The sequence below is a fragment of the Diuraphis noxia genome, unplaced genomic scaffold, assembly GCF_037042655.1.
Source record: "Diuraphis noxia isolate RWA-SAM2 unplaced genomic scaffold, SU_Dnox_SAM2 contig0004, whole genome shotgun sequence".
In the NCBI taxonomy this organism is placed as follows: Eukaryota; Metazoa; Arthropoda; class Insecta; order Hemiptera; family Aphididae; genus Diuraphis; species Diuraphis noxia.
In genome coordinates this window covers 25,898,911-25,926,141 of record NW_028301714.1, presented here as the reverse complement: position 1 = coordinate 25,926,141, position 27,231 = coordinate 25,898,911, and the positions used below count along the sequence as shown (strand labels likewise).

General features: G+C 25.9%; 3 protein-coding genes and 1 long non-coding RNA gene across 9 annotated transcripts in view; 2 read left to right on the top strand and 2 right to left on the bottom strand.

Annotated features, from left to right (window-relative positions):
- Window positions 1-1,326: 1,326 nt before the first annotated feature.
- RpS16 (ribosomal protein S16) lies at window positions 1,327-3,363 on the bottom strand. Its single transcript, XM_015524514.2, has 5 exons — window positions 3,179-3,363; window positions 2,980-3,024; window positions 1,794-1,925; window positions 1,597-1,711; window positions 1,327-1,527 (listed from the first exon to the last, which is right to left on the bottom strand). The coding sequence occupies exons 1-5, from the start codon at window positions 3,215-3,217 to the stop codon at window positions 1,382-1,384; spliced, it is 477 nt and encodes a 158-aa protein (XP_015380000.1). The 5' UTR covers window positions 3,218-3,363; the 3' UTR covers window positions 1,327-1,381.
- On the bottom strand, window positions 3,175-16,017 carry Usp12-46 (Ubiquitin-specific protease 12/46). 4 transcript variants are annotated; one of them, XM_089225200.1, is made up of 13 exons: window positions 15,212-16,002; window positions 14,511-14,591; window positions 11,065-11,281; window positions 10,747-10,827; window positions 10,491-10,672; window positions 10,277-10,432; window positions 10,084-10,221; window positions 9,854-9,997; window positions 9,662-9,782; window positions 5,792-6,120; window positions 5,466-5,614; window positions 4,643-5,399; window positions 3,175-3,457 (listed from the first exon to the last, which is right to left on the bottom strand). In XM_089225200.1, exons 1-10 carry the CDS (start codon window positions 15,212-15,214, stop codon window positions 6,014-6,016), a joined length of 1,230 nt encoding a protein of 409 aa, XP_089081326.1. In that variant the 5' UTR covers window positions 15,215-16,002; the 3' UTR covers window positions 3,175-3,457; window positions 4,643-5,399; window positions 5,466-5,614; window positions 5,792-6,013. The 4 variants fall into 4 exon arrangements, with proteins under 4 accessions (XP_089081326.1, XP_089081327.1, XP_089081325.1 ...); XM_089225201.1 differs by having other exon boundaries at window positions 5,979-6,120; XM_089225199.1 differs by having other exon boundaries at window positions 5,466-6,120.
- Window positions 3,526-14,316, top strand: LOC149055890 (uncharacterized). Its single transcript, XR_016191312.1, has 2 exons — window positions 3,526-3,736; window positions 13,681-14,316. It is a non-coding gene; the product is annotated as an uncharacterized LOC149055890 (long non-coding RNA).
- Window positions 16,018-16,349: 332 nt separating the features above from the next.
- Window positions 16,350-27,231, top strand: part of insc (spindle orientation adaptor protein inscuteable) — a 38,356-nt gene continuing 27,474 nt past the window's right edge. For 2 of the 3 annotated variants that reach the window (XM_015524532.2, XM_089225588.1), the window contains exon 1: window positions 16,350-16,628. The gene's annotated coding sequence lies outside the window, so the exon portion shown is untranslated. Of the gene's footprint in view, window positions 16,629-26,928; window positions 26,997-27,231 lie in introns of those variants that run through there. The other variant, XM_089225589.1, reaches the window with a different exon arrangement.

Here is a 27,231-nt window from a genome sequence, read left to right as displayed (position 1 = left end):
ATTAATTTATTAATAAATACTTGAAAGCGAGCGGTACATATTTAAAAAATAACAATTCATTTGCTTTTAAGTCTTCGGGTAAGCCATCCATAGATGTAATTTCTTCACTCAATATTTTTGAAATTGTATTTAATGTTTTATAGCCATTATTTTTTGCTTAAACATCGTCTATCGTTATCAGTTTATTGGTCAGATATTAAATTACCTAACTGACAATGAAGTTATTATTTTTAAATGGAAAATTTACCATTTTATTCTTTTTTATCTAAGCTAATTTAAGAATTTATTTCAAAAATCGCCAAATATATTGTGAATTTTTCTAATACATTGAGATATGAAATTATATGCAATAACAAAATATGCGAAATAAAATTTTAAATTTGTTCTGATGTTAGGAAACACATCAGTCAATCACTAAACATTTTCTATATTTCTAAAAAAATATGAAAAAACTAGAAGTCCTCAGCCCTGGTTATCATATTTTTATTTTAATCACTATATAGTGCTCCCAAATTTTAGTTTTTCTAATTAATAAAAATTATTATCATTAAACCCTAATAATCATTGAATGTCAATACAATATTTAAATAAATACATCATCTTAGAATAAAATGTATACATACAACAAAAGCTGCACTGTAACTTAGCCAAGTTGTACAGACTCATTTATGTATATTGCTTGCAATACCACAGAACAAGCTTCTTGATATATTATTTGCCATGAAATATGTGTTATAAATTAAAACAAATACAATTGGTTAGGACTTTTATGGTCAATTTGTAAACTTTGAAATTGATCAATAAACAGTTAATTAAGCAGACCATTTTATTTTCTCTCTAACCCACGCACAACATAAAAAATTTACATTTAGAAACCAAACCTGCATTGTTATTTTTAATAAGTGAATTGACTTCATTATTAATTTTTAAAAGGGCTCCTTTATCTAGGTACAAATAGGATGTGAGGAAACATATTTTATCAACAAATTTGAAGGGGGCTCAAATGACAATCACCATCCTACTGACCTGGGTAGGCAACCAGATTATAACTTATATAAAACTTAAAATATCATAACATAGCCAATGTAGGGACACAAGTCATGTTCTTAACTTTCTAAACAAATTTTATAAAAAGTGAATTTACTTTAATCTAAAATGTAATGACACAATTAATTCCTCCAAACATAATTTTGCTATGATGTGCATTATTAAAGAGAAAAACATAGTGTGCTGAAATACTCTTAAAAAGACTTGTTCAACATTATGTAGGAGATAAATCATAAAGGAGTTCACACAAACTAGTTTTATGATATCGAAAAAACAATATTGTTTTCAGTTTACATATATTGTCAATATACATGTATATATATAAAAAAAAAAATTAACGGTATGATTTTTGGTATCTGGCGCGAGCTCCAGGACCTCCAAACTTCTTTGGTTCACAACGTCTTGGATCAGCAACCAGTAAGGTTCTATCATACTGAATTAATATGTCTTTAATTTCTTTCTTGCTAGCTTCATCAACATCTATTAAAAAAAGATATCAGAATATTTTTTACCATAATAAACATTTAATATATGTGATTTTCAATTTACATTTTTGATAGTATGAAACCAAGGCTTTTGAAATAGCTTGTCTGATAGCATAAATCTGAGCAACATGTCCACCACCGTTGACACGAACTCTCATATCAACTTCATTAAAACGATCCTAAAAAGGTAATTTTAAAATTACACCATATAATTACAATAGTGTCAATATAAAGATTCTAAATTAGATTTAAAGTACTTACTTTTCCCAATAATAAAATGGGTTCTTGAATTTTGTATTGAAGAACTCTGGGTTCAACCATATCTAACGGACGGCCATTTACTCTGATGTTACCAGTACCACTTTTGCAATAAGCCACAGCTGTAGCCGTTTTCTATAAACAATAAAAACATAGAATGTGTTTATTCAAGACATTTACTAGGTATCATCCATTAGTTTTTAAAAATGCTTAAAATCAAATAAAAAATAAGAATTACTGTAACATATGGTTCAAAGCATTACACTGTCAATTGAAATGGTGGAGAAAATGAGTTAAAAGCAATTTCAAACTCAATACCTAGTCATTACATTACAAATACAATAGTCAACAAGCCAAATTACTGGAGTGTAATTTTCTTTGCAACTATAGCTTATAGTATACGAATAAATTTTGTACTACCAAGACTTTAGAATATAAAAAAACAGTTATAAGTTGTAAACAGAAAAATATATCAAAAATTAAAAAAAATATTAAAATTACATTATTTTGTATATCTAACAAAAATTACAACTATAAATACTACAGTAAATCTTATTCATATAAATAGTGATGCTATTTATTCAAAACTATAATCTGGGACAGTGTAAATTGCAATGATCTCCAACTCCAACAAAACAAAAAGGTTTTTGGTACACCATACACCAAAGTATAGTTATTACATCTTAGTATCCATCAAACCAATTTGTCTGTGAAGTGCAAAAAATTAATTTAATTTTCTGCCTATCAATATTGAGCACACCTTGTCTTAAAATCTACATAATTTTTAGAAGTTATATTATATTTACTATTATAGTTAATACTATTACCTATATTTACACAGGAATAATGTTTAAAAATTTATATTTATACATGTCTAGGCTGGATTGAAAATACACCCTGATTTTTCTAAAAATCATTAGTGACCTAACAAAATGGTTAACATATACATGAACTTATCACTTAATGATAAAGAATAAAAAAGTACTTAGTTCATAGCACAATACATTAAAATTAATTTATCATTAATATCAAGAGTTAGTAGAAAAATATATAAAGGGATTAAAATCTGCTCTCATTAAAAAAAATATTACTAAACAAATCAAAAATTACAATTATCGTTATTACGAGTATTACCTACATCACAAGAATATTAAACTCAATATTAATTTCACAAATTATGAATACACACCTTACGGCCGAACACTTGTACACTTTGAATTGGCGTTTTCTTCACCTGCAAATAAATGTAAAATGAATTTGGAATTATTAGATTAATTTCAAGATGGAAAGCACCATTAAAAGAGCATTAATAGTACACATTACACGTGTGTATAGTTCTTAATTTAATTTGGAGATTTAAGGTAACAACCAAAATCTACATATATTACCTTGGGTTTCTTTACTTTAACTTTCTTGTCAGCAGTCATTTTGTATGATGTTAAGGTACCTGATGGAAAACTTAAGAGAGTAATTTAAATGAATAAACTAAATAAATGTTATTTAGATTGTTCCAAAACACTAAAGTGGAAAATTGAAACACGAAAGAGAAGGCCGTCAACAGTGGCAAAATTGAGGTTATGAAGTTTGTGGATAAGCAAAATTTACAGTGTAGCCAATCACTATACCACATATCATACCAATTATTGTTCTGTATTATTAGCATAGACCTATAAACACAGATAAATAAAAAATAAAAAAACAATAAAAAAAATAAATAAATAAAAAATAAAAAATAATATAAACTAAGTTGATAGGTCTATGGCACGATTAAAGATATATCTTTAATCGTGGTCTATGGTTATTAGTGATCATGGCTAAGAAATTATTAATTAACCATTAACCAGTGAGGCTCAGGCACTGAGCGAGTGAGCGCCTCGACAGAAGAGTCGAACGGTGTTCGTCTACTCGATTAATCAAAACTTCAAAAGGTTTCACATTTGCTATAAGTAAAATCACATTTTATTAACATCCTTTATAAAAATTTGTTTATTAATTAAAAAATTTCAAATAATGAATTAATCATCCATCTTCCATATTCCCATAGGCGCAATTAGGTGGGGCTGGAGGGGGCTTAGCCCGCCCCACATATTTTTGTAGCTTCCCCAAATAGAGCCATGACTTACGAATTTTTTAGTCGTCATAGAAATAAAATTGGCAAATTTTTATTTTAATCAAAAAAAACCTGAAATTATTATTAATTAAAAACTTGGCAGAGGATGACAATGACACAAGAGCGATTTTCAAATTTATCAATAATTAATATTGAAAGTGATCTAACAAATAGTTTGGAGACAAAAACAATTATTGATAAATTTGGCGCGGCTATATTAAAGCTATAAGTATTTTATTGAATATTAACATTAAAATATTGTAATATCATATGAATTTTTTTGTGTATTTATCTATTTGTCAGTAGCCATTCATCGGCTTATAAGCTTTTGGGGGTGCGGGTTAGTGTGACATAAACAATTTTAGCCCCCCCCCCAAAAAAAAAAAAATTGACCCTAGTTGCCTATGCATATTCCATCGTGGCATCGTGTAGGCTTTATACTTATTAGTTATTATTTTGTATACTTTAAATTTTAATTATAATTTATAAAATATATAATAATGTATTAAAGAAAATAAGAATATAAATAAACAAAAACTATTTGAGACCAAAAAAAAGAAAAGTTAATTACTCAGTCGTGGAATAAAATATAACAAAAAAAGTTCTATGGAGGAAGGGTTGGTAATGCAAGAAATACAAAATTAAATTAATAATCTAGAGAACTTTTTTCGTTATGTTTTTTTTCCACAATCGTCCTTTAATAATTTGTTAATTTACTGTGGAATCCCTTATGTATACCTACCTACACATTAGATGTCAAGTATTTTCTATATCATATTTTAACAATTTCGAAATATTTAGCCTTAAGTGAGTTACTTTAAGTATGCAAGTCTTCAATTTGAATTCACTTTAGTTACTCAGCATGTTTATTATTATTATTTTTTTTTATCGAATCATATGTATTTCAAAGAGTTAAGAACGCTGGTACAAAAAAAAATTGCAGAAACTATTATTTGGAAGTTATAACCTACAAAGTTTGCGATTTTACATTTATACTCCTGCGCACAACATCAATAACAAATTTTGATTTTTTTTTCTACATATATTAATAAACAAATAAACAATATCAGTTTCGGAACAAATGCACTTTACCAACCCCCTCACGATTTTCAATTTTTTTTTTTCAGACGACTTGTTTTTTTATGCTTAAAACGATGGTGTATTTTTTTTTCCGGAAACCATTATTTTGGAAGTTATAGGCTATAGCCTTCTAAAGTTTGCGATTTTACGTTTATTCGCATGCGCGCAACACCACTATAATTTACTGCCGCAGTATGGGCAGTGAATAGAGATAACTAGGGTTCGGATTTGAAGGCAATATAATCAATAAAAAAAGCATTTAAAATGTAAAAAAAAGGCATTTAATTTATATAAAAAGGCAATTCATAAATATACTACAAAATAAAATCGTTCAATCAATTTAGCTATTTCGCCATTGCATTCTTCGAGTTTAATCTGTATATTATTTACAATATCTACACTTTTCGATAGTAATACACCTAAAACATACACAGTATATTTTAATACATAAAATATGTAAAACACATAAAAATAATATTTGTTACCTCTTGTTTCTAGTTTTGAAAATTGTGTCAGGCAAAAATCAAAAATGGCCATACCAAATACTCGATAAGAAGATATCGATAAATATTGCGAATAATAAAACCCATTTAAAGTGATAATACTCTAGCTGGGTATAAAATTATAAAATCAACTGAAAATTAAACACAAAATAGGCATTTATAAGTACAAAAGGTTAAAAAAAGGCAAAAAGGCATTTATAAGTAAAAAGGCAAAAAAAAAAAAGATCTATCGTCTAAGAAATTAAATGAAACACATTATTGTATAAAAATTATTTTTCTATTATGATTAATAAAAGAAAGGCATTTGCCTTCAAATCCGAATCCTAGTGATTACACAGTTAGCGGCACTCGGCGCCGTCGCTCCGCTCCGCAAATCGAAAATATCCCTCGATTTGCTGTGTAAAACCACCTTAGGTAGGCCTCGGAATTAAACAATGTTGTTAAAAAGCAATTATCTTCGCAGGTAGATGACCGACTAATGGTTCTTCTTCTTACTTGTTAAAATACGTAAGAAAAAATATTAAAATTTCTTATAGGCGCGAGGTGCTTCGCGTGGCAGTCAAGTAACGTTGCGCACAAGCGCATAAACGTAAAATCACAAACTTTGGAAGGCTATAACTTCCAAAATAATGGTTTCCTGGAAAAAAAATACACCATCGTTTTAAGCATAAAAAACAAGTCGTCTGAAAAAAAAATTTGAAAATCGTGAGGGGGTTGTAAAATGTACTTTAGCCTCAGTTTCTTCATCATCATTTGTACCGCTAAGTTAAAGTAACATACCTAAGTATAATATTATAGTAGCTCTCTTCGCTTAACAGCTTTGGTGCATACTAAATATAGATATTATTCAGTTATTAAACAAAAACTGAATCTGGAAGAGTATTTTTTAAGTCTAAGATTTGAAAATTCAATACAATATTTTTCATAAGTTTGTCTACGTTTATAAAATACAAGATTTTTATCGGAAAGTCAAATTAAATTTTTATGAGCACTTGAACTACAAATTTTTACGACATTGGATATTTGCTCAATTAACCTTGAACCAATATTCTTAATTTGTTATAATTCAAAAACGAATAACTGTAGAAACTTGAAATCTATACCATTAGTTTACTTTATCAATTCCTATGAGTACTTTTTAAATTTGTATTCAATAAATGTCAATAAAATTCTATTAGTGAGGTCAAAAAGTTTGAAAACTGAATTTAAGGTTCCCATATGTTTATATAATAACAGTCGGAAAATATTAAAAATACTTTGGTTTTTATTTTTTTTTTATTATATTTACCCTCGACAACATGACCATTGGACTTAAAGATAATAATACATTTTTTATGTTGTGTAGTTACTAAACCTAAATGTTAACTAAATTGTTCTTTTTTATATCTGTTTAAATTTTAGCAAAATATATTAATTTTAAAATTTACTAAGTATTTAGTAGTTAAAAACTTATAAAACGTTCAACTTTTATATAATTTAAAATTTAAAACTAAGTTTTGAATAAGTAGGTAATTCTGCAAAGAAAAAAAATCTAAATACTGTACAAACTCAGATTTTTAATAGTTATTTTGTTTAATTTAAAAATAAAATATTATTCGTTAGTACTTGAGACTTCTAGGGTATACTTTATATTATAATTTTAAATACTATAAATAATTGAGTGAGTTAGGTACATAATGAATCTGATTTGATTAATTTGGAATTTATTTTATAGGTATTAAGCTATTTTTTTTTTAAATCATAACAATAAAAATATATTAATAAAGTATAAAATATCTGACAAACCATCTCAGCTAGAATCATTTTTTGTATACAATTTATTATGTCATTTAATTCAAATTTAATACCATCCATTACAGTAACCTGCTTATAACTTACTGCAACATCTACTTATCCACTATTTATAGTTACTTTCTGTAATATACAATACTGGGTGTCTCAATGATTAGCTTTATTAATAAAAATAAAAATGTCATGTTCAGTAGATGTGTTATACAAATACTGTTAATTTTATGGTTTTCAAGAATAAGAATGTACCTATGTAATATGTACAACATTTGCTTAGTATGATTTACTTAAAAATTACATGTTAATTCATTGAGTTTATAAAATTGTTATTTTATATGAGAAAAAAAACCAATCATTTAAAATTCTAACATATTGTTCAACAATCAGTATAAATTACAAAAACAATATTTAAGAAATTTCAATACAACATTAACAACAATTTATTGCTTGTTTTACACACATTACTAAATGATTATCATTTATATTAGACATAAATAAATTCCATAAAATAAATTCAAATATCAATACAAAAAATTGTTTTTAAATAAATTAAAAATGGTAACTTTTAGTGAAGTATAAATAAAGAGTTGAATAGTAAAATTTAAAACAAAAATGTGTAGTACTTAAATTACTCATTTGGGTGTACAATTGATTATATGAAATAACAATTACTAAACTGGGGTATGAATACATTTTAGTATCCATATTTTTAATACTTAAACTTAAGTCAATAAAAATATAATACTAGTTAAAATTCAAACTGATTATTTTAATTTCATAGGTCACATCACATTTTGATAAAAAAGCATGTCCAAACTAAATTTAAAAAAAAAAAACTAATATATTTAACAATTTTGACTGTTATTGAATCTAAATACTAAATATATTTAGTTTTTGTTTAAACTCTTAAAATGACCATAAACATTATATCACGTACATGGTCATAACAGTGGTGGCCAGCCCATATACAAGATATAGTACCACTATACCTTTAAACAATTTTTAGAAGGTGGGTGTCTATGTTTAAGTAAATTTAATTTAAAACTGATTTTAATTAATGGATGTTTTGGTTTTAACATTTATACTAACTGGTACAATGAGGAGGTAGACCAGAGCTAATTACTTGGTGTAGAAGTCGCTACACATTGAAAATAAGGAGAGAAGAATATTCAAAGAAAAATATTTAATTTATTTTGCTAGGTAAAACTGTCTTGCTATGCCTTTGACATCATTGAATATGAACATCAGTCGATATAAGTATTAAAATAAAAAAATTACTAATGAACCCATAAAATGTAAATTATAATACACCTGGTTTGTTAACTATTATTTTATTTTTATAAACAAATATGTTTAAAATGTTAAATTAATTTTATGATAATTTAAAAAATTTTATCACTCATATAGGATGGAAAATTTTAGAAAAAAAATATAAAACAAAATAATACAAATAATAAGTTGCTCTTTTTTTGATAAGCATTAAATGTGCTTGCTGTTCTACTTTTTACCCATATTTTTCAATTATTTAATCATAGTCTTAAATTAGGACGAGTTCTACATATTGCAATATTTAATTATTTTAATCTATAATTTAATAATTTATATTTTCAAACCCCAACCAAATACTTACCAAAATAACATTTCGATAAAATTTATATAAATCAGAAAGTACCTAATGGAATATTATGTTGTTATGTAGTTATTAAAGTTATATTACCTACAAACATTGTTTAGGAGTGTAACATAACTATCAAAAGTATATATCCATGTAAACAGTGCATATACAGTATGCTAATATTAATTTCATACATAAATTTACTCAATTTACTGCTTATTTTTTTTTATCAAGTTATAAAATATCACATTTGTTTTGAAAAGAAAATTAGAATCTCTTATGTTAATTATAAAACAGGTTAAGCCATAAAAATAAGTGTGAATATTAAGATAAAATTTGAACTAACAAAATGGAAAGAAAATCATAATTTAAAAATAATAAAATAGACACAAATTTTCTAAAATGTCCTAAAAATGCTGATATCTTTGAAATAAACATTGGAAAAGTAATAACTGATGTCGGTTTTCCACTAAATTCAAGTGGACAAAATGAGCATTAATTTAATTAAATTTAAATTAATTCAGCCAATGATAAATTAATTATATCACCTACAAAATTGGTTACTTGACTAATAAGGCGCATCGCACATGAATATTTTATATCACTGATAATAACAATTAATAATTTTTTGACTAATTGAATATGCATTTAAGTTAATATCACTTTTTTTTAAACACAAATGAAAAATCACATAAGTGCTATACAATTATAAATAAATACCCAAAATAAAATTTGGACATTTATTTACAATGACTTGATTTTGAATCAGTCATACCAGATTTTGATATTTCAGCAGCATCTCTAGATTGATAAAAAAGTATATAACCAGTTTCTGATGATTTCTGTAAATCTGACGTGAGACCATAGAAATCTTCAATAGCAGATTGATCAATTTTCTATTAAAAAGAAAACTTGATATAAGTTTAAATTTTGCAATAATTTTAAAATAAAATAATTAAAATCTTACATCAACCATATCATCATCAAACAGAAGCCAAAAATCATGGCTTTTAACTATGCTAATGTAATGACCTCTATTTGGACCACTGCCACAATGTATAACTACAGCTACAAGATTGTACATTCTATCTGGATTAACAGCGTCATCAGACTGTAAAATTGTTGTTATTATTATTTAATGTTAACAATATTATTATGATAGTAATATGCATAATAAGTCCATAAAAAAATCATTACCGTATTAAATAATCTAAGTTCTAAAGGAAAAACAACTCTATGAGATACTTTAATATGCCTATTAAATTGTTCCATGTATTTGAATCTTTTCAAATGCAATGCCAATATCATAGGTAATTTTTTGACCCGCATACATTTCTAAAATATCCATAATATATAACATATATTAGATATTAAAAAAATAAATTATTACCTGGGCTTCTTGATAGCTACAGCAATTGTCACACTTAAATTTATTATCACTACAAAGCATTTCTGTATTGCTAAAACAACGTAAACAATGTGTTATACTAGTATTTTGATCTATATCTACTTGGAGGTCAAAAAAGTCTTCATCTTTACTGCTGACCTAAAATAAATAGGTATTTATGTTTTAGTTTAAATTAATAAAATTGTAATACACTTACTTCTTCACAGTTTAAACATCTAGTTTCACTCGTTAGTATTCCTTGAAATATTTCATGTACCCAAGTTGGATCTTGATTTTGACTACTTGAGCTAGTGATGCTGCTAGAAGTTGATTCTCCATCAGCAATATTAGGTGTAATTGATTTAGATTTACCATTACAATTTGCTTGGTTACGTTCAGCTTTATACATAATTTATAAATAATTTTTATAATTTTTTTACATTCTAGATGGATGAATAATTTATTTTACTTACAAAGAATAATTTCATTAATATGATTAATAAGGAAATTTAAAAATTCATGAGCATCTTGTTGCATATAGTTATTGAATTCTTCTGTAAATTAAAAAAAAAATCAAGCATAATTAAGTACACTGAAAAAATTGAATTACAATAATTCATAGATTAAAATATTAAAAATATTGATTTAAACTTCAAATTCAAGAAGTAAAAATATTAAATATTTATTTACAAGGGTTGATTTTTTTATAATTAAAAATTACTTCATGTTGGTGTAAAAATGAATTATTAACTTGATTTAGAATATATAGAAAATAAAATGTGCTATATTACCTTTTTCTTTTCTAAGTCTATTTATAAATTTTTTTGGGGCAATAGATCCAACTTTTTTTTTTTGAGTTGCAATACTATGAAATAGATCAGCTAAACATGTAAGCAATGTTTCTTTATTTCTCTTATTGCGAGCTTTGTATTCTAATACTTTGTCTCGAAAAGGTTTACAAAAATAAAGAGCTTGAAGAACTGAATTACTGTAGCATGTATTTCCAAACTGAAAAAAATAATAAAATATGTTTATTAAAAATGTATTATTTTAAAAAGTTAAAATTAAATTGTTTAAAAATTAATTTTAAATACATAAAAACCATTTTAAATTATTTAAACTTTATATAGTTTTAATATTTAAGTTGGGTTTAAATATAACCTAATTTATATCATAAAATATCATGGGATTAAAATTAACTTTACAATAGGCAAAATTAAAAAATAAATAAATATTTTATGTTGTATACACAGGTTTCAGATAATAAATAATGAAGCACTGAAAAGATTAAAATAATATATATATATATACAGTGTGTTCACCGATTTAGGGAACACTGAATTTCTCGGCCGGATTTGTTTGTAATAAATCGATTTTTTTTCACAATTTGGTGGTATATGAATACACATTTTTCAATACATTTCAAAATTTTTTGAGAATTCGGTCTGCGTATGCGTAGTAAAAACTTTTTTTTTTAAATAGCAACACCATTTTTATTAAATAATACATTTTTAAAATTATTTTTAAACATTTATAATTAATTCTTATTGGTTACGTTTTGAATATTTGTACAATTTTTTTTTTTAGAAATGTTATAAACAAGACTAAAATAATATGGATTCAAAATTTCTTATTAAAAATCGACTAGGTACAACGGGTACAAGTGAACAATAGTTATTTTATAATTACACAATTAATTAAATAAATTGTTCAAAGTTTGCTCTCTATTTTCAGCATGACGGAGCTCCTGCTTAAAATGCTCATATTATTAGAGATAATTTAAATCGGGCATATGAGGGAAAATGGTTTGGCACTTATGGCCCCATTGAATCGCCAGCAAGATCTCCAGACATTACTCCACTCAATTTTTTTCATTTTAAAACAATAGTCTACGCAGACCCACCAGTAAATCTAGCAGATTTAAAAAATAAAATCGTGGTTGCGTATAATAACCAAATAATGTCAGCAACCAATAGAGGATATCTACAGCGTTTTAAATTATGCTTTGACAATCACGGAGCAAACTTTGAACAATTTATTTAATTTATTGTGTAATTATAAAATAACTATTATTCCTTTGTACCAGTTGTACCTATAGTCGATTTCTAATAAATAATTTTGTATCCATATTATGTTAGTCTTGTTTATAACATTTCTAAAAAAAAATTCCTACAAATATTCAAAAAGTAACCAATAAGAATTAATTATAAATGTTTAAAAATAATTTTAAAAATGTATTATTTAATAAAATTGACATGGCTCTTATTCTGTCAAAATTACTTCAAAAAAATAGGCCCATCCGAATATGGTGTTAAAAATAGGTGTTGATATTTAAAAAAAAGTTTTTATTGCGCACACGCAGACCAAATTCTCAAAATTTTTTGAAATGTATCGAAAAATGATTATTCATATACTACCAGTTTGTAAAAAAAAATCAATTTATTCCAAACAAATCTGGCCGAGAAATTCAGTGTTCCCTAAATCGGTGAACACGCTGTATATATATATATATATATATATACGTTAATCCTCATAACTTGTTATTTGTTTAACTAAAATTAAAGTTTAATGTAAATCCAGAATAATTTATTTAGCAGCTGCCTGAAGTTAAAGTTTTTGATGAATTTTGTCAACATTTGGAAAATATACAATGTTTTTAGATGTAAGAAATTCATGAAAAGTTGATATTTAAGACTCAAAAATTCAATAGAGATTCCACGTGAGTTTTTTCTAATGCAAACTGATTTTAATTTGTAATGAGTATTTGAAAATCAAATTTCTAGAATATTAGATATTTACCTGTAAAATAACTATTTCCCCTCAAATAATTTTTGACATTTGTTGTAATTCAAAAATAAATAAAGAAAATATTTGAAATGTTGACTAAATATTTAAATTACCACTATTTAGCAACGATATAATTTTAAAAAGATGTTAACTATATTTGAGCTATTTATAAATTTGACACTTTTTTCCTTCTAATAATGTCTATAAAATATTTACTCTGTCAAAATGTTTGGAAATGTAGTACATTTTTTTTAAATAAACAATTGAAATTTAAATTTGGACAAAATTACATATTTAAAAAGAATGACAATGTAAGTTAATTTATTTTAATTCAAGAACATTATTTGTGACTTAAAAATTTTTAAGTGTATCAAAAATTTTATTTTACGCAACAACATTTCCACAAGGTTTAAATTTATTTTAAGCTATTACCAATTAATACCACAAAACTTTAAAACAGCATGAAGATAGTATTTTTAGGCAAGGCAGAATTTAGTCAAAAGTAACAATAATATAATGTGATATACAATATTATAAATTATAATATTGTATATAATAATTTAATAATTATTATATATATTAATAATAATTATAATTTATAATAATTCAATATCTTGTAGAAAACAAAAATATACACATCCAGTTTGTATGGATTCCGGGCCACATAGGCATTCCAGGAAATGAAATGGCTGACCAAGAAGCCCATAATGCAATTACCTCCACATTAACTGCAACCATAAATTCCATCACATTCGTAAATGCAAAGAACGAAATTAAACTACACTCAAACAACAAATGGCACTCTCACTGGCAAAAACTCAATAAAATAAAAAACAATATAAACCCATGGAAAAATTCTGAACTCAGTAGAAAAGAAGAAACCATAATAAACCACCTCCAAATTGGACACACACACCTAACACACAGCTACTTGATGAGCAAAGACAATCCTCCACTATGCTAATCATGCAATGTACTTTTAACGGTCAATCACATCATTACAGAATGTCAAAAATATAACCAGTATCGAAATCAATACCACATCTCAGAACAAATTTGTTAAGCACTAGGACCAAACTCACAGGACGTTAAAAGTTAATTTTATTCTTAAAAAAAAACAGAATTGTACAATTTAATTTGATGTAATCATGTAAATACTAAAATACTAACAATGTAATCAAAAAAATTTGTGTACTAATGGCATAGTTGTCGATGTATATTTCAGATCAATAAAAATAAATAAATAAATAATTCTATATTAATTCTATAATATATTTAGTTTCCTGCAAAAATTAAATCAAGTAATGTAATACTACTAATAAAATATATTTTAATAGAAATATCAAAAAACATGATACGAAAATACTTGAAATAGGCATCCATCCATTAGTGAGGATAAAAATATTTTATAAAAAAAATTTTGAATTATTTAACAAAGATAAAATCTTACATTAACTAAACCAAAATAATGCTCATTTGGAGGAAACTGATCTGATCCAATATCTCTTTCTAGTTGTGACACATTACCACCCTAAAACACAAAATAAAATATTAGAAATTCAAAAATTAGTTAATTTAACTACAAAACATCCTAATTATATAATTTGTGTCTTAAAAATTCACTAATTTTGTAAATATAATGGGCTATATGGGTTGTAAATACGCAAATTTTGAAGAAAAAAAGTACAAAAAGGTACCTACTAGGTTGATCTAAAATTATAGAATCTTGATGACAAATTAATACACATTTAAATAATGTAGTTTGATTGATATATAATTTAACTCCACTACAAAATTAGTTGATTAAAAATATGATTATAAATATAAAAATAGTTACAACTTACACTAACTATTAAATTATTAAAAAATATAGCTATTCCTCAATATACGAATATACCTAGAATAGTGTAAACTTGTTTCCAAAATGGAAGTTAATTTAAGGTTTAATTTTTTTTAAATAAGTAGATGGTTTTAAATTTTAATGTAGGTATACATTTAAATGTAAATAATTATTTGTATCAATTAAAATAAAGATTTTGTTTGAAGAACTTGATTGAAATAATTTATAAAAATATTCAGATAGTGCTTTAGTACTTTTCAAAGTACTTGAATGAAATAATAAGATAAAATATTGAACGCAAAATATATTACCATATTACAAGACAACAGCTAATCAAGTCATCACTGAAAAATGAATTTTAGCACTTCTTCGAAAATCGAATATGTGTATGTTCATACATTTTACATTTCACTGAATATGAATCAGTAGTGTTTGAGAGAGAATTCGACTTCATTCAGAATGTAAGAACCGAAACGGTTCGATGTTATAAATGTATTAATTTGAGTGTATTTGCTCTTGACTGTCATAGTTTGTAGACACTAGACAGTGTAGTGTGTCTTATCGAATATTGACTATCGACTTATCGGTTATCGCTGTTAATCAAAAACACGATTTAAGATTATACACTATACCATATAGAACAACTACAGACTATACAGAATGAACATCGGCGTATGATATGCATTAGCATTTTTTAGACCATCAAACCACAGAACAAACCGAGTCTCCAAATCAACTGTGAACTACAACTGACTGACGCCATCTAGCATTAAACCGATATATAGAAAAGTTTATCTATCTGTATATTGTGCACGATTTAAGATATATCTTAAATCGTGATATTGTGGAACATCGGTATCGGTATACGGCATAGAGTAATATTACTCTATGGTATATTATATTATATAATATTATATATTACTCTATGTCTATGGTATACGGCCGTTGCAATGGTACGTTTTGGATTATTGAGTTTTCAGCTAAATGCCACCAGATAGCGCCAGTCAGTAATTCCATAGCTGATTTAGAGACTAATATAATATATTAATTATTTAGTTTGACGGTCTTGAAAAATGCATAATATCACTGAATCGATGTTTAACCAGTAAGTTGAGCATGATGCAGCTGCAGCTGAGCTGTGATTCGTGATCGTGATCAACTTACTACTACCAAGTAAAAAGATAAAATGCCGACAACAGAAAGATTTATGCAGTGTGACAAATGAGATTTTGGAAGGCGACGATGACATAGAATTGCCGGTAGTTACAGTGGTACCACAACCACACTCTACACGGAGTAATAATATATTTACGGATTTATTATCATATACTAGCCCTCCGTGCTATAGTAAGTTATCATAATATATAACATTAAATGATACTCGAAGGTGCCGTCACCGGCGCTGATGTACGAGGGATATAATCCATTAATGCGTTTAGTTTTTGCCGCGTTTAGTTGAATATCCTCGTCCGTCTTGAGAGCTTGTACTTTAGTGTATAACTTGTGTTTTCTTTCGTTCGCGTGATATATGTGAGCTCCACAAATGTTGTTTAAACTATTCAAATTATCATTTATATATTATTAATATTGTGTTTTTCGTTTGAGATTCCGAATTAAATTTCATTCCGTTCGTGGATTAACCATTTTCAGAAGTTCATATTACATTCATCCATAGCTTATGGAGTATTGGAGTATGGAGATAGACCATATTGGTAGAACCGACTGAAAGTATGTGAGCTATTGAGCATAAGTTAATACTTTATATTATATTATAATTATAATTATTATTAGTTATGAAAAATTAATATTATTAGGTATGTTAATTTTTAAATAAGAGAATTCAGGGAGAATCAATAAGCACCTATAATTTACCTTACATCCTTACAGTCTACAAATAACAACAATTTGTTATTTTTTTTTTGTTAATTTTAAATTAATTGTTGATGTTATTAAAAATGACATATTAAAAAATATGTTCTTATAGAGTTAATTAAAGCCTGAAATATTTAACAAACGTTTAAAAAACTATAATAATGAGATGTATTACCGGGTATACTCAAATATAGATTTGTAAAATCGTATTTATGTATTAATATACTATTATAGTATAATAATTAATTATCCTAAATGAAACAGCCATGCAGGGTATAATAGTATATTATTATTAATATTGTGAATCATCACATTTAAATGTCTATAATAATTGATTTAGAATAAGTTACCTATACTTAACACAATATTATAGAAATAACAAAATAGTGACGATGTGTTAAACATTTAAATGTATCATTTTACTTGACTAAAGCTATTTTATAATTTATTATTGTATTACATTATTTACTATGACTGTCATTTTTCTACTTTCTGAACTCTAGGAATTAAAACGGAACTTAAACAAACAAACATTATATTTGCAATAAATAACAATCAAGAACTCGTATAGTCGTATATATACCAAAATCCTATTCATAGTGTGAATATCACACCGTTATTGGTGCATAGGTATTCTGAGAACTCATATTGACTTACCTATAATATACCTATTTATTTAATTGCAACATTATAAGCAAAATCCCATAGTTATTAATTTATTATAATACATTAAACTAATCATTTAAGGGACTGAAGTACCGGAGTTAAATAGTGTGTTACATGTTAATCTTTGGTTATAAAACAGCTCAACTTCAAAACTTTCGTTGTTACACATAATATGCTATACTACTTGCTTACGCTTTACAGTTTTATACTAACTAAAATACCTATCTATTAATAAATTGATAATATTTATATAATAATGCCATCAATTAATATTGTTTTAATAATTATTATAGATTCACCCATCACGGGATGCAAGGGGGTGACATGTCTCCCATCCCCCTAAAAAAAATATTGCAATCTTTTTAGTTTTGAATACTAAATTAATTTTACTAATGATAATACTTATATATGATGTACACATAGGTTTTTATCGTAATACTATGTCGATCAATCAGCTGCAAAAATATATGTTTATATGGTATGGAGTATAGTATATGGATGTAATATATTTGTTTCATTATTTAATAAAATAAATTTGATTGATTCTTAGTTTTCAAATTACATCAGAACCTCATTAATCCAAATTTGTTGGGTTTTTATAGGTTGTCCGAAATAATGAAAGTCCTGATTAAACAAAATGACCAAGAATCGTAAATTATAAATTAAAAAAAAAAAATATTGGATATTTTACTATGCTTACAATACTTTAGTCTATATCTAATACATAAATCTAACAATATTAAACCTAAACAATAGAACATAATTGTACTAATCATTACATATATATAATATAGTATGTATTAAAGCACACCTTCATTTACGTATTATAAACGGCTTTTCGGATTAAGGGAAGTCCGGATTAATGAGGTTTTAGTGGTTTTACTGTATTTATTTTATGATTATCCCCTCCTAGGTTTTGACAGGTGGGCGCCCTTATATAGATTCCGATCTAAAGCTCTTCGTAAAATTTTTAAAGTGTCATTTTATTTCTCAAACTACCCTCTTCACTCTGATCTTAAATTACCACGTATTTCTAAACTATCCAAAACTCAAAATAAACGTTTTAATAGTCGCTTAGCTCATCATATAAATCCCGTTCTCTCCGATATCTCCTCTGTCACTATTCCAGGTAACCAAATTAAAATACTCAAAAGACAGTTGAGTCGTGACCTGTTGGAGTAACTGTACCTAGTTATTATCATGTCATAGTATCTCCACTAGGAGGCCTCTACAGTCTATCTAATCTGTAATTTTATTTTTATTTTATTAATTATTCCATCAATTATTTGTATTGTTCTATACTGAAACAGATAGTATAAACTCTTATGTAACAAAAATAAAAATAAATATTATATACATGTGTGATTTTATTTTGGGCAAAAATTATTTCAACTACCAATGACATTTTTACGAGGGACTCGAGGGAGGGGTCCAAGGGGCCCCACTCCGCCTCTTACCATTATCCCATAACGATATTTTTTTTTTTTATTAGATAATAAAAAATGATTATAAATGTTATTTAAAGCTTTGATTTGATAAAATTATGTGGACCTTCCATAAAAAATTCCTAAATATGCCACTGAAATTATCGTATATCTACTTATCTACTTATATATATATATATATATATATTTATGAAAAGTAATACATTATAAAATATTATGATGATTTTTATCATGAAAAAAAATTAGTAATTTAATAGTCTACATTATAATTATAGAAATACAATTAAAGATTGTAGACTGTTGAAAATTACGAACTAATAAGTCTCCCTATACTGTAATTAATTATTAATAACCCATCGGCTATCTTTAATTTCAAGATAAGAGTAAATGTATGTTCTAAATCCATAAAGTGGCTAAACATATTATATAATTATTAAATTAATAAAAAATATTATTTATTTCAATCAATATAATTTATAGCAATATAATATATATTAGGTATATAAAAATCAAATAATTTTTATGCAATATAATAATACAAATATAGACACAATTGGAAATTTAGTATAGGACGTTATAAAAGTTAATTATTTACTATTTTTTAAGTCCTACGTTGTGTTCTTGTATAGGTTTATCCCTAAAAAAATATGTATTCATTAATGATTAATTTAATAGTGTTTACGTGTAATTCTCATTATATATACCAGTTGTAAATTTTAAACATCTGAATGGTGCAAACAATGCATTCGTTTGAAAACTGAAATAATGTTTTAGTGACAAAGATAGAAGTTTATTATTGATTATTATGATGGAAGAGGAGTATGAACACTGAACGTTGTCTATGATACATGAATAATTAGATTATGCTTATACCACAGAAACTGTTTCAGTCTTCAGATGAAAGTTAATTTTGTTTTGACTACAATTTGTATATTTGTATACTGGGTATAATGCCGGATGTTTAGAGCCAGGACGACTATTTATCCCGCTTTTAAAGTTAAAATAATTTATTATTAAGGATACAATAAACATAGAAAAGTATATAGAAACTAATAAACACTATATAGCTAATTAACTCAATTGTAAGTCTATAGTTATCTACTAGTTCAATATTTTGATGTATTGAAAAAATCGAAAAAATATTCTGCCGTAGTATATGAAATTTAAAGTATGTATCATTCAAAAAGGTTAAAAATTTCAAAATTATAACGATATAAATTATGAACAATCGTTAAAAAAATATTTATTCATATTTTTATAATTTTATGTTAATATTACATCAAAAAATAACGTTGAAAGCAAATTCTCAAAAAAGCTAAAACTTTTCGAAATAATAATGAGTATCTACTTAAATGTATTACTTACTATAAATTAAATTATATTCTATTTGATTTCAATTACTAGTTTTAGACTTTCCAGAAATTCCTTTAATTATTTCATGTATTTATGGCCATATTTCTTAGTAGTATTTTCTATAGAAAGTAAGAGAAAATAAAATGGTTAAGAAGTAAGTGTCAATTAAGTTAGTATAATAACTAAAACCCGACGTAGATACGATACAGTGTTTTAAATAATACCTATAATCTATATATTGGTTATAACTTATATAAATTATAATATTCACTAATATTTTATTGTTGTAATAAATATTATTATATTTATTAAGCTTAGAGTTAAATTATGTTGTTATTATGTTATACTATTTTGAATCTATACAGAGATTCTTTTAAAGGTAAATTCGTAATTTCATCAAATCTATGAACGTTTACAAAGATTTATGTTTTTTAAATAATTTGAAGTAATTATCAAAAAACAACATTTACTAAAAATAATCATTTTTTATGGTTATAATTTTTATGTTTTTATTTTATCATATCCTGCTTTTAAGTTTTAATTACTTATAAATAATTAACTATATACCTACTCGTTGTAAACTTAGTTGAAATTATCAGTAATATTCTAGATTTAAAAAATAATATTCATTTATGATTTATTAATACTGTTATTCCAACAATGAGATTAGGAAAAAAATTATTTTTTACTTTTTATTTTACAATTTGAAATACACAATCTGTACAACATAGCACAATAGTATATACTATGATATTATAATAGTAGTAGAATATTTTGAATTAAGAAGTCACCCATTGGTGACGCTTGGCTGAGAATAAACAAAAAAAAAATATTAATATAAATATTTTTTCTTTAAAAATGTCGTTTTAAAATGACTTCAAATAATGTGAAATACAAATATTTAAATATTTCTAAATGCTAAAAACTTTATAGCACGTTTTGAGATAATGATTATTTGCCTTAAAAAAAATTAAAATTAACTTGTATAAAATATAATTGTATTAAAATTACGTGAAAATTAAATTTTCACTATTTTAATTTTAATTGATCATTAAATTATATTTAAATAATTAATATCTGTGTGTTTGATATCGATAAGATGTGTATTTGAATAATTGCTTACATGATATCAGAAATTTTATATATATCTTATAAAAATGCTAATAAGAAATTGTTCACAATCTTACAAAACATGTTGTCTGACTCTGACAATAATCATTGTTCCTATAATCACCATATCTGAATGATGTCGCATTGTGTGCATATCACGTAATATTTCATGTTCGTCAGCAAAATAGTAACACTTATATCATTGGATACAAATGATACAATGATATTCCTTGTATATGAATCACATTTGTAAATAGAATAATATAATATGTCTTATGTTCATGTATATATCTGCAGCCACACCTGCAGGAAAAATATTTAGGTATAAACTGGCAAACTGTTTCATAACAATAAAAATTGTATTAGTTATAAATTTATAACTTTTAAGTTATACAAGGTATTATAAAAGTATTTCATTAAAACGTATCATAATATTATAACAATGATATTAAAGAATACTTAGTAAAATTTACCTATTTAAATATATATAATACGTTTAGTTATTTGCGAGGTTATTTGTTAATCGTTTTATCATAATTCATAATAAATTAAACTATGTTTTGATGATAAATTTTAAATATAACATATTTTATTATCTAAACCAGCTAGATATTTAAAACATTCAATATGCTAGTCCGATACAGTTTTAAGTCTTATTGAAATTTTAAATGCTTTATTTATAATAAATGATGCGGAAATATGGTAGTAATATAACACATCCCCCTCACAGTTTACGATATAATTTGGAAAAATTGAGTTAAAATCATTTAAAAACTAAAAATTAGGCATATCGCATATCTACAAGTAATTAATATTAAAAATAATTCTATTATTACTTTACATTTGATATTTTTTATGCATTTCATAATTTATAATTGTATATACCCATGGTGGATTTATACACACTTATGGTTATAAAAATATGTTTTAATAGTGAAATATAATATATTGTTATTATGTGCCATATGATAATAAAAACATTTTATATATTATTATTATATCTAGGTAAATTCTGGGCTTATCAAATAGTTTAAACAGGAATATTTTTTTTCATACACCGACTTAAATTTATTTGAGACAGCAAATTTATTTCATAACATTCTCAGTTCTAACTGTTTTTTTTTTACATCATATTATGTTCTATCCAACCTTGCAAATTACCATGTTGATTATTTTTGCATAGGTACTTCCGCTATTTGTATAGTGTATGAATATGTATAACGTAGTGATTGATGATAAACTGTTATTGTTAAACTAGATAAATGCGTCGCCAGTAACATAACAATTTATTGCAAAACCATATGAATATGTTGTCACTGAGGTATTTGTATGCAAGTCGCAATACCAAAATACATCAATCCAAACCATATATTTTCAACAAAAGTATAATATTATGGATATTTGTAAATGTACATATACTAAAAAATCGGCTAAAATAGAACTTCATGCCTCTCATATTATAAATTTTAGATATTTCACTATATTTGTATAAATCATACAATTGCAGCGAATGAAGTACATAATTTTAATTTTTGAACACAATAAAGACATAAAGGTATTAATAACTAATACAGGCGCGGATTCAGGGGGGGGGGGGGCTATGGGTGCTCGGGCACCCCCTGTCATTTAGCCACCAACAAAATAAATGTATGTTATAAATTAAATAATTTGTTATTTTTCAAAATAAAAATAATAATAATATCGGTGCTTTTCGTTATCACCGTCACATACGACAATAATAACTATTATTGTTAATTGTTTTCGAAGTATACTCGTATGTAACAACACGCGTCGACGGCGGAAAGCACCGATAACAATTATTATGGAAATAAAGTTAGCACTAATAAATCAAATTGTAAATGGTAATATTTAAATAAATAGTAAGGTGTAACAATTTTTTTTTTTAGCACCCCCTGTTAAAGTTTTCTGGATCCGCGCCTGAACTAATATATAATTACTTTAATATATATTATATTCATATTGGATGTAGTCTGTACGTATGTATATATACATGTATAGTATGTACAATGAACATTTAAAGTATGATACTATTTAAAGTAAAACATTGTAGTTTGGATGTCCGTGCCTAATCGTTCAACTGAAATCCATTTATGTCTGATTACTTACAGAAACTGGTATGCCTATAACTGCGTAACCTCTAAATAGTCTTAATGATATCATATTCATAAGTACAATAGTCGCAAATTATAAAAATTATTATCATATAAATATAATGCTTAAGTCTATTGTTTGCAACACGAACGTCCACTAAACCCACATAGATTAAATTATATTTTGCAAACGTAAGTTAAATTACAAATAATTATAATGCTCTTATTATATAAGTCATTAATTTGAAAAATCTAACTTCAACTGTATGAAATATTCATAGTTTTATTTTTAATAAATTTCTACGTTTAACTATCCTATATTATATATACCTACCAATCTTTTCATTATATTTATGTATAATAATCTGCATTAAAATAAGATTTGTTTATAGCGGCATGGTCTTAAAGGCCGAAGCCAATAGAGAAGAAGAAGAATTTGCATTAAAATAAACTACAAAAGTAACATCTGCTGAGCTTTTTTCACTTCCCATAGCATCATTACTATTATATTGTCTTTTTGCTCTACAGGGGAGCAGGATTAATCTACTTAATCCTGTTAAATTCTTTATTTCACTCTATCGATAACGGTTCGCTTTGGGGGATAAAGTGACAAGGAACACTTGTCAGGGAAAACACCAAATGTCACAGAGTGTATAAAGTTGAAATTATATACCCTTTATAATAGTAGACATGCGTTGTACACGAGATCATCACACCCCTCGATGGTTTGTGGGGTCTTTCAAAGTAATTGATTATTATAATACACTCTTTTATATGAAACAGATCTGTGGTTAAAGTTTATTAAAAGTAATACAATCTATCCTAAAAAAAATATAAAAATTCGTCATAAAACAAACATTTACGAATTTGAAAAAATTAGCGTTGTGTACCTATAGGCTATATGTGATATAAAAGTAGACAAATAGGCTATAATGTATTTTGATAATATATACATATAAATATAAGTGATTTAAAATTATATATAGGTAAAATAAAATAATATATTGTTATACTACATTTTTTATATTTGCTTGTATTTGACGTACCTATTTTATATTCGTCCGAATAGACAATTGCTATATCGCCTATAGCTTGGAAAAAATATTTTATCAGATAAAAGTATATAAAATATAGGTACTCTTTTTTTCTCATTATAAAGTGGATAGGTAATCTAACTTATTGATAACATATGTCAACATTTTTTAACAGTTTAATAGGCTTTTAAAACATTCTTTTCAGAAAATTTAAATATTTTGTATTGCTCTTATTTTTTAACCGTATTATGTTTGTTGGTATATAAAAAATAATTGATCAAAAAACACGAAGTTGTATTTTTAATAAATAAAACTAACAGCTCAATAGTGATTTGACAGGTAGATGAAGTGTATAAACAATGTAAATTATTCGGGTATTATTAGTGACTGTTACTATTAGTAGTAACTTTTAGTTACTGTATTAGGTATCGTTTATGATTTTAAAATTGTACACAGAAATAAATTAATGGTTGATTTATTTGTTTGTAAACACGTTGTCAGAGATAATTAAATAGTGCAACTGTAAACAAATTGTAAAATAGTTTTATCATCATGTCTAAATATACTGCATAACCTCCACACTTTTACTTTTGAGTAATTATAGAAGACAGGTATAGTATCAACAATTAATTTACTCAAGATGTTAAAGTAGTCTTTTGGGATTTTTTTTTTTGGCATCATAACATTAACTTATTATTGTAATTATTGAGCTAGATTTAAAATAAAAAGCTAAAAAAAAAACATTAACTTATTCAATCATATGTTTGATATGGGAAATGTGTTTGAACAATATATATTATATATATATTATCATATAGTTATAGCTGCAAAAAAATATTCTTTAAAGGCAATTATTAAGAAATTTGAATGTTCGACGAAAGTACTTTTTATCTGTTTGACTAATTTTTGACTATTTTATAACTTTTTAAATAAGTTATAATTGTTAAAAAAATGTGATTTATGTATAATTTATTAAAAATAATGTTTAGTGCAAAAATATAGTTTTATAAAAATGTTGTGAGTAGGAAGTATTTAAATTTATATTATCTATTAAAACATATTATAGTTATGTAGTTATGTGTCTACAAACTACCTATTACCTATACTATGTAACACCAATTTTGCACCTAATGTAATAATAAGTTTATCGTCACCTTGCATGCACAATAATAGCGAATAGCATTGAAAAAATAACAGATGACTCATCGACGTCTAAGATGTTACGAATAATAATAATCACACATTCCAAAATGTGATTCAGTGAGTACACGGAAAAAACATGTTCATTCACTGTTCCAAAACTATATACCTAACATATGTTAAAAATTTTATATTGTATAATGTACATTATATACCTGTTTCATGAGTCCAAATAAAAACTAGGTACATGTTGATTGTTGATATTATATATAGTTAATCATGAACAATTAATTATTTTTATTTTTATAACAGTTATTATTACATATTTTATAAATTATAATTTTTAGAATCTTGATTGAGTTTCAATAGTTACTTTATTCGAGCATATCTTGTACACTTGTACATAACTATAATCATTTTGATATACTATGTATACATTAATATATTATAGGTAATATATAAAAAATCACAATGAATAATAATTACAATTTGATTAATTTTACGACACATTTTTTAAATCAAACGGAAAACGGTTGTCATTGTTAATAGACATACGTATATTTATGTATAAATGCCGAATGAAAACTGTTGTAATTGTTGCGCAATGACGGTAAGTAAAAAACTCTTCCACACCCTGTTATGCTGCTTTGGTATGGGACACGGGTTGGTATGCGAGGACGAGTCGTAGTCTTGCTCCTTTCAAAGTCCCCAAGTACCAAGTATAACGCGTCAAAATGACTTACCTGTATGCGCACATGGACAACACACACACGCGTACATACATACATATATTATGATATATTAATGTTATATACGTTATACTGTATACTCACGCTGGGATAGCAAATTACACGGTTTACACACTCCGTGCCTATAATACGCATGAAGTGACTCATACATATATACAACACTCGAGAACCGTTTGCGCGGGAACGTCACTGGACCGTAGGAGAAAAAAAAATAGTATAATAATATGATGATGATGACTACCGCGACGGGTACATATTACTATTTCTATGTATATTGTATATAATATAATATTATGTACTGCAGTTTGGCGCGTGCGGGGACTCGCCGGCTGCTGCCGTTGGGCCACGCGTGTTGCCGTCGCGTCTGTTATTGCAGGCCTACGGTTACGCTAGGTGGAGATCAAAACGAACGCGCATATGTGCTCTTATATATAATATTATTATTGTTATCGTGCGTATATAGTAAGTATAAACGTAATTTATTATGCAGTCGTTGTACGCGCTTCGGTCGATCGAGTTCGCGGTCTCTTGAAACTGGAAAGATCCGACAGATGTGCGGTCGCGTATACTTAACGTTAACGTTTCTATGTCTACCATTTACGGTGGCAAATAATTCGTACGTGGATATTTTTGAGTTTTAATATTATATGGGTAATCACCAGTAAAATCGATATTTACAGTACATATAATACGTTCATAAATGTATATAGGGGGGATTTAGGGGTTCAACCCCCCACCCCCCCGAAAATTGATCCTGGATACGTGCTTGATGATACGTAAACGTCGATTAAAATATTAAAAAATTCGCTAAAACCGTACATTCAGAGATTTTTTTGTATTAGTGCAGGGGG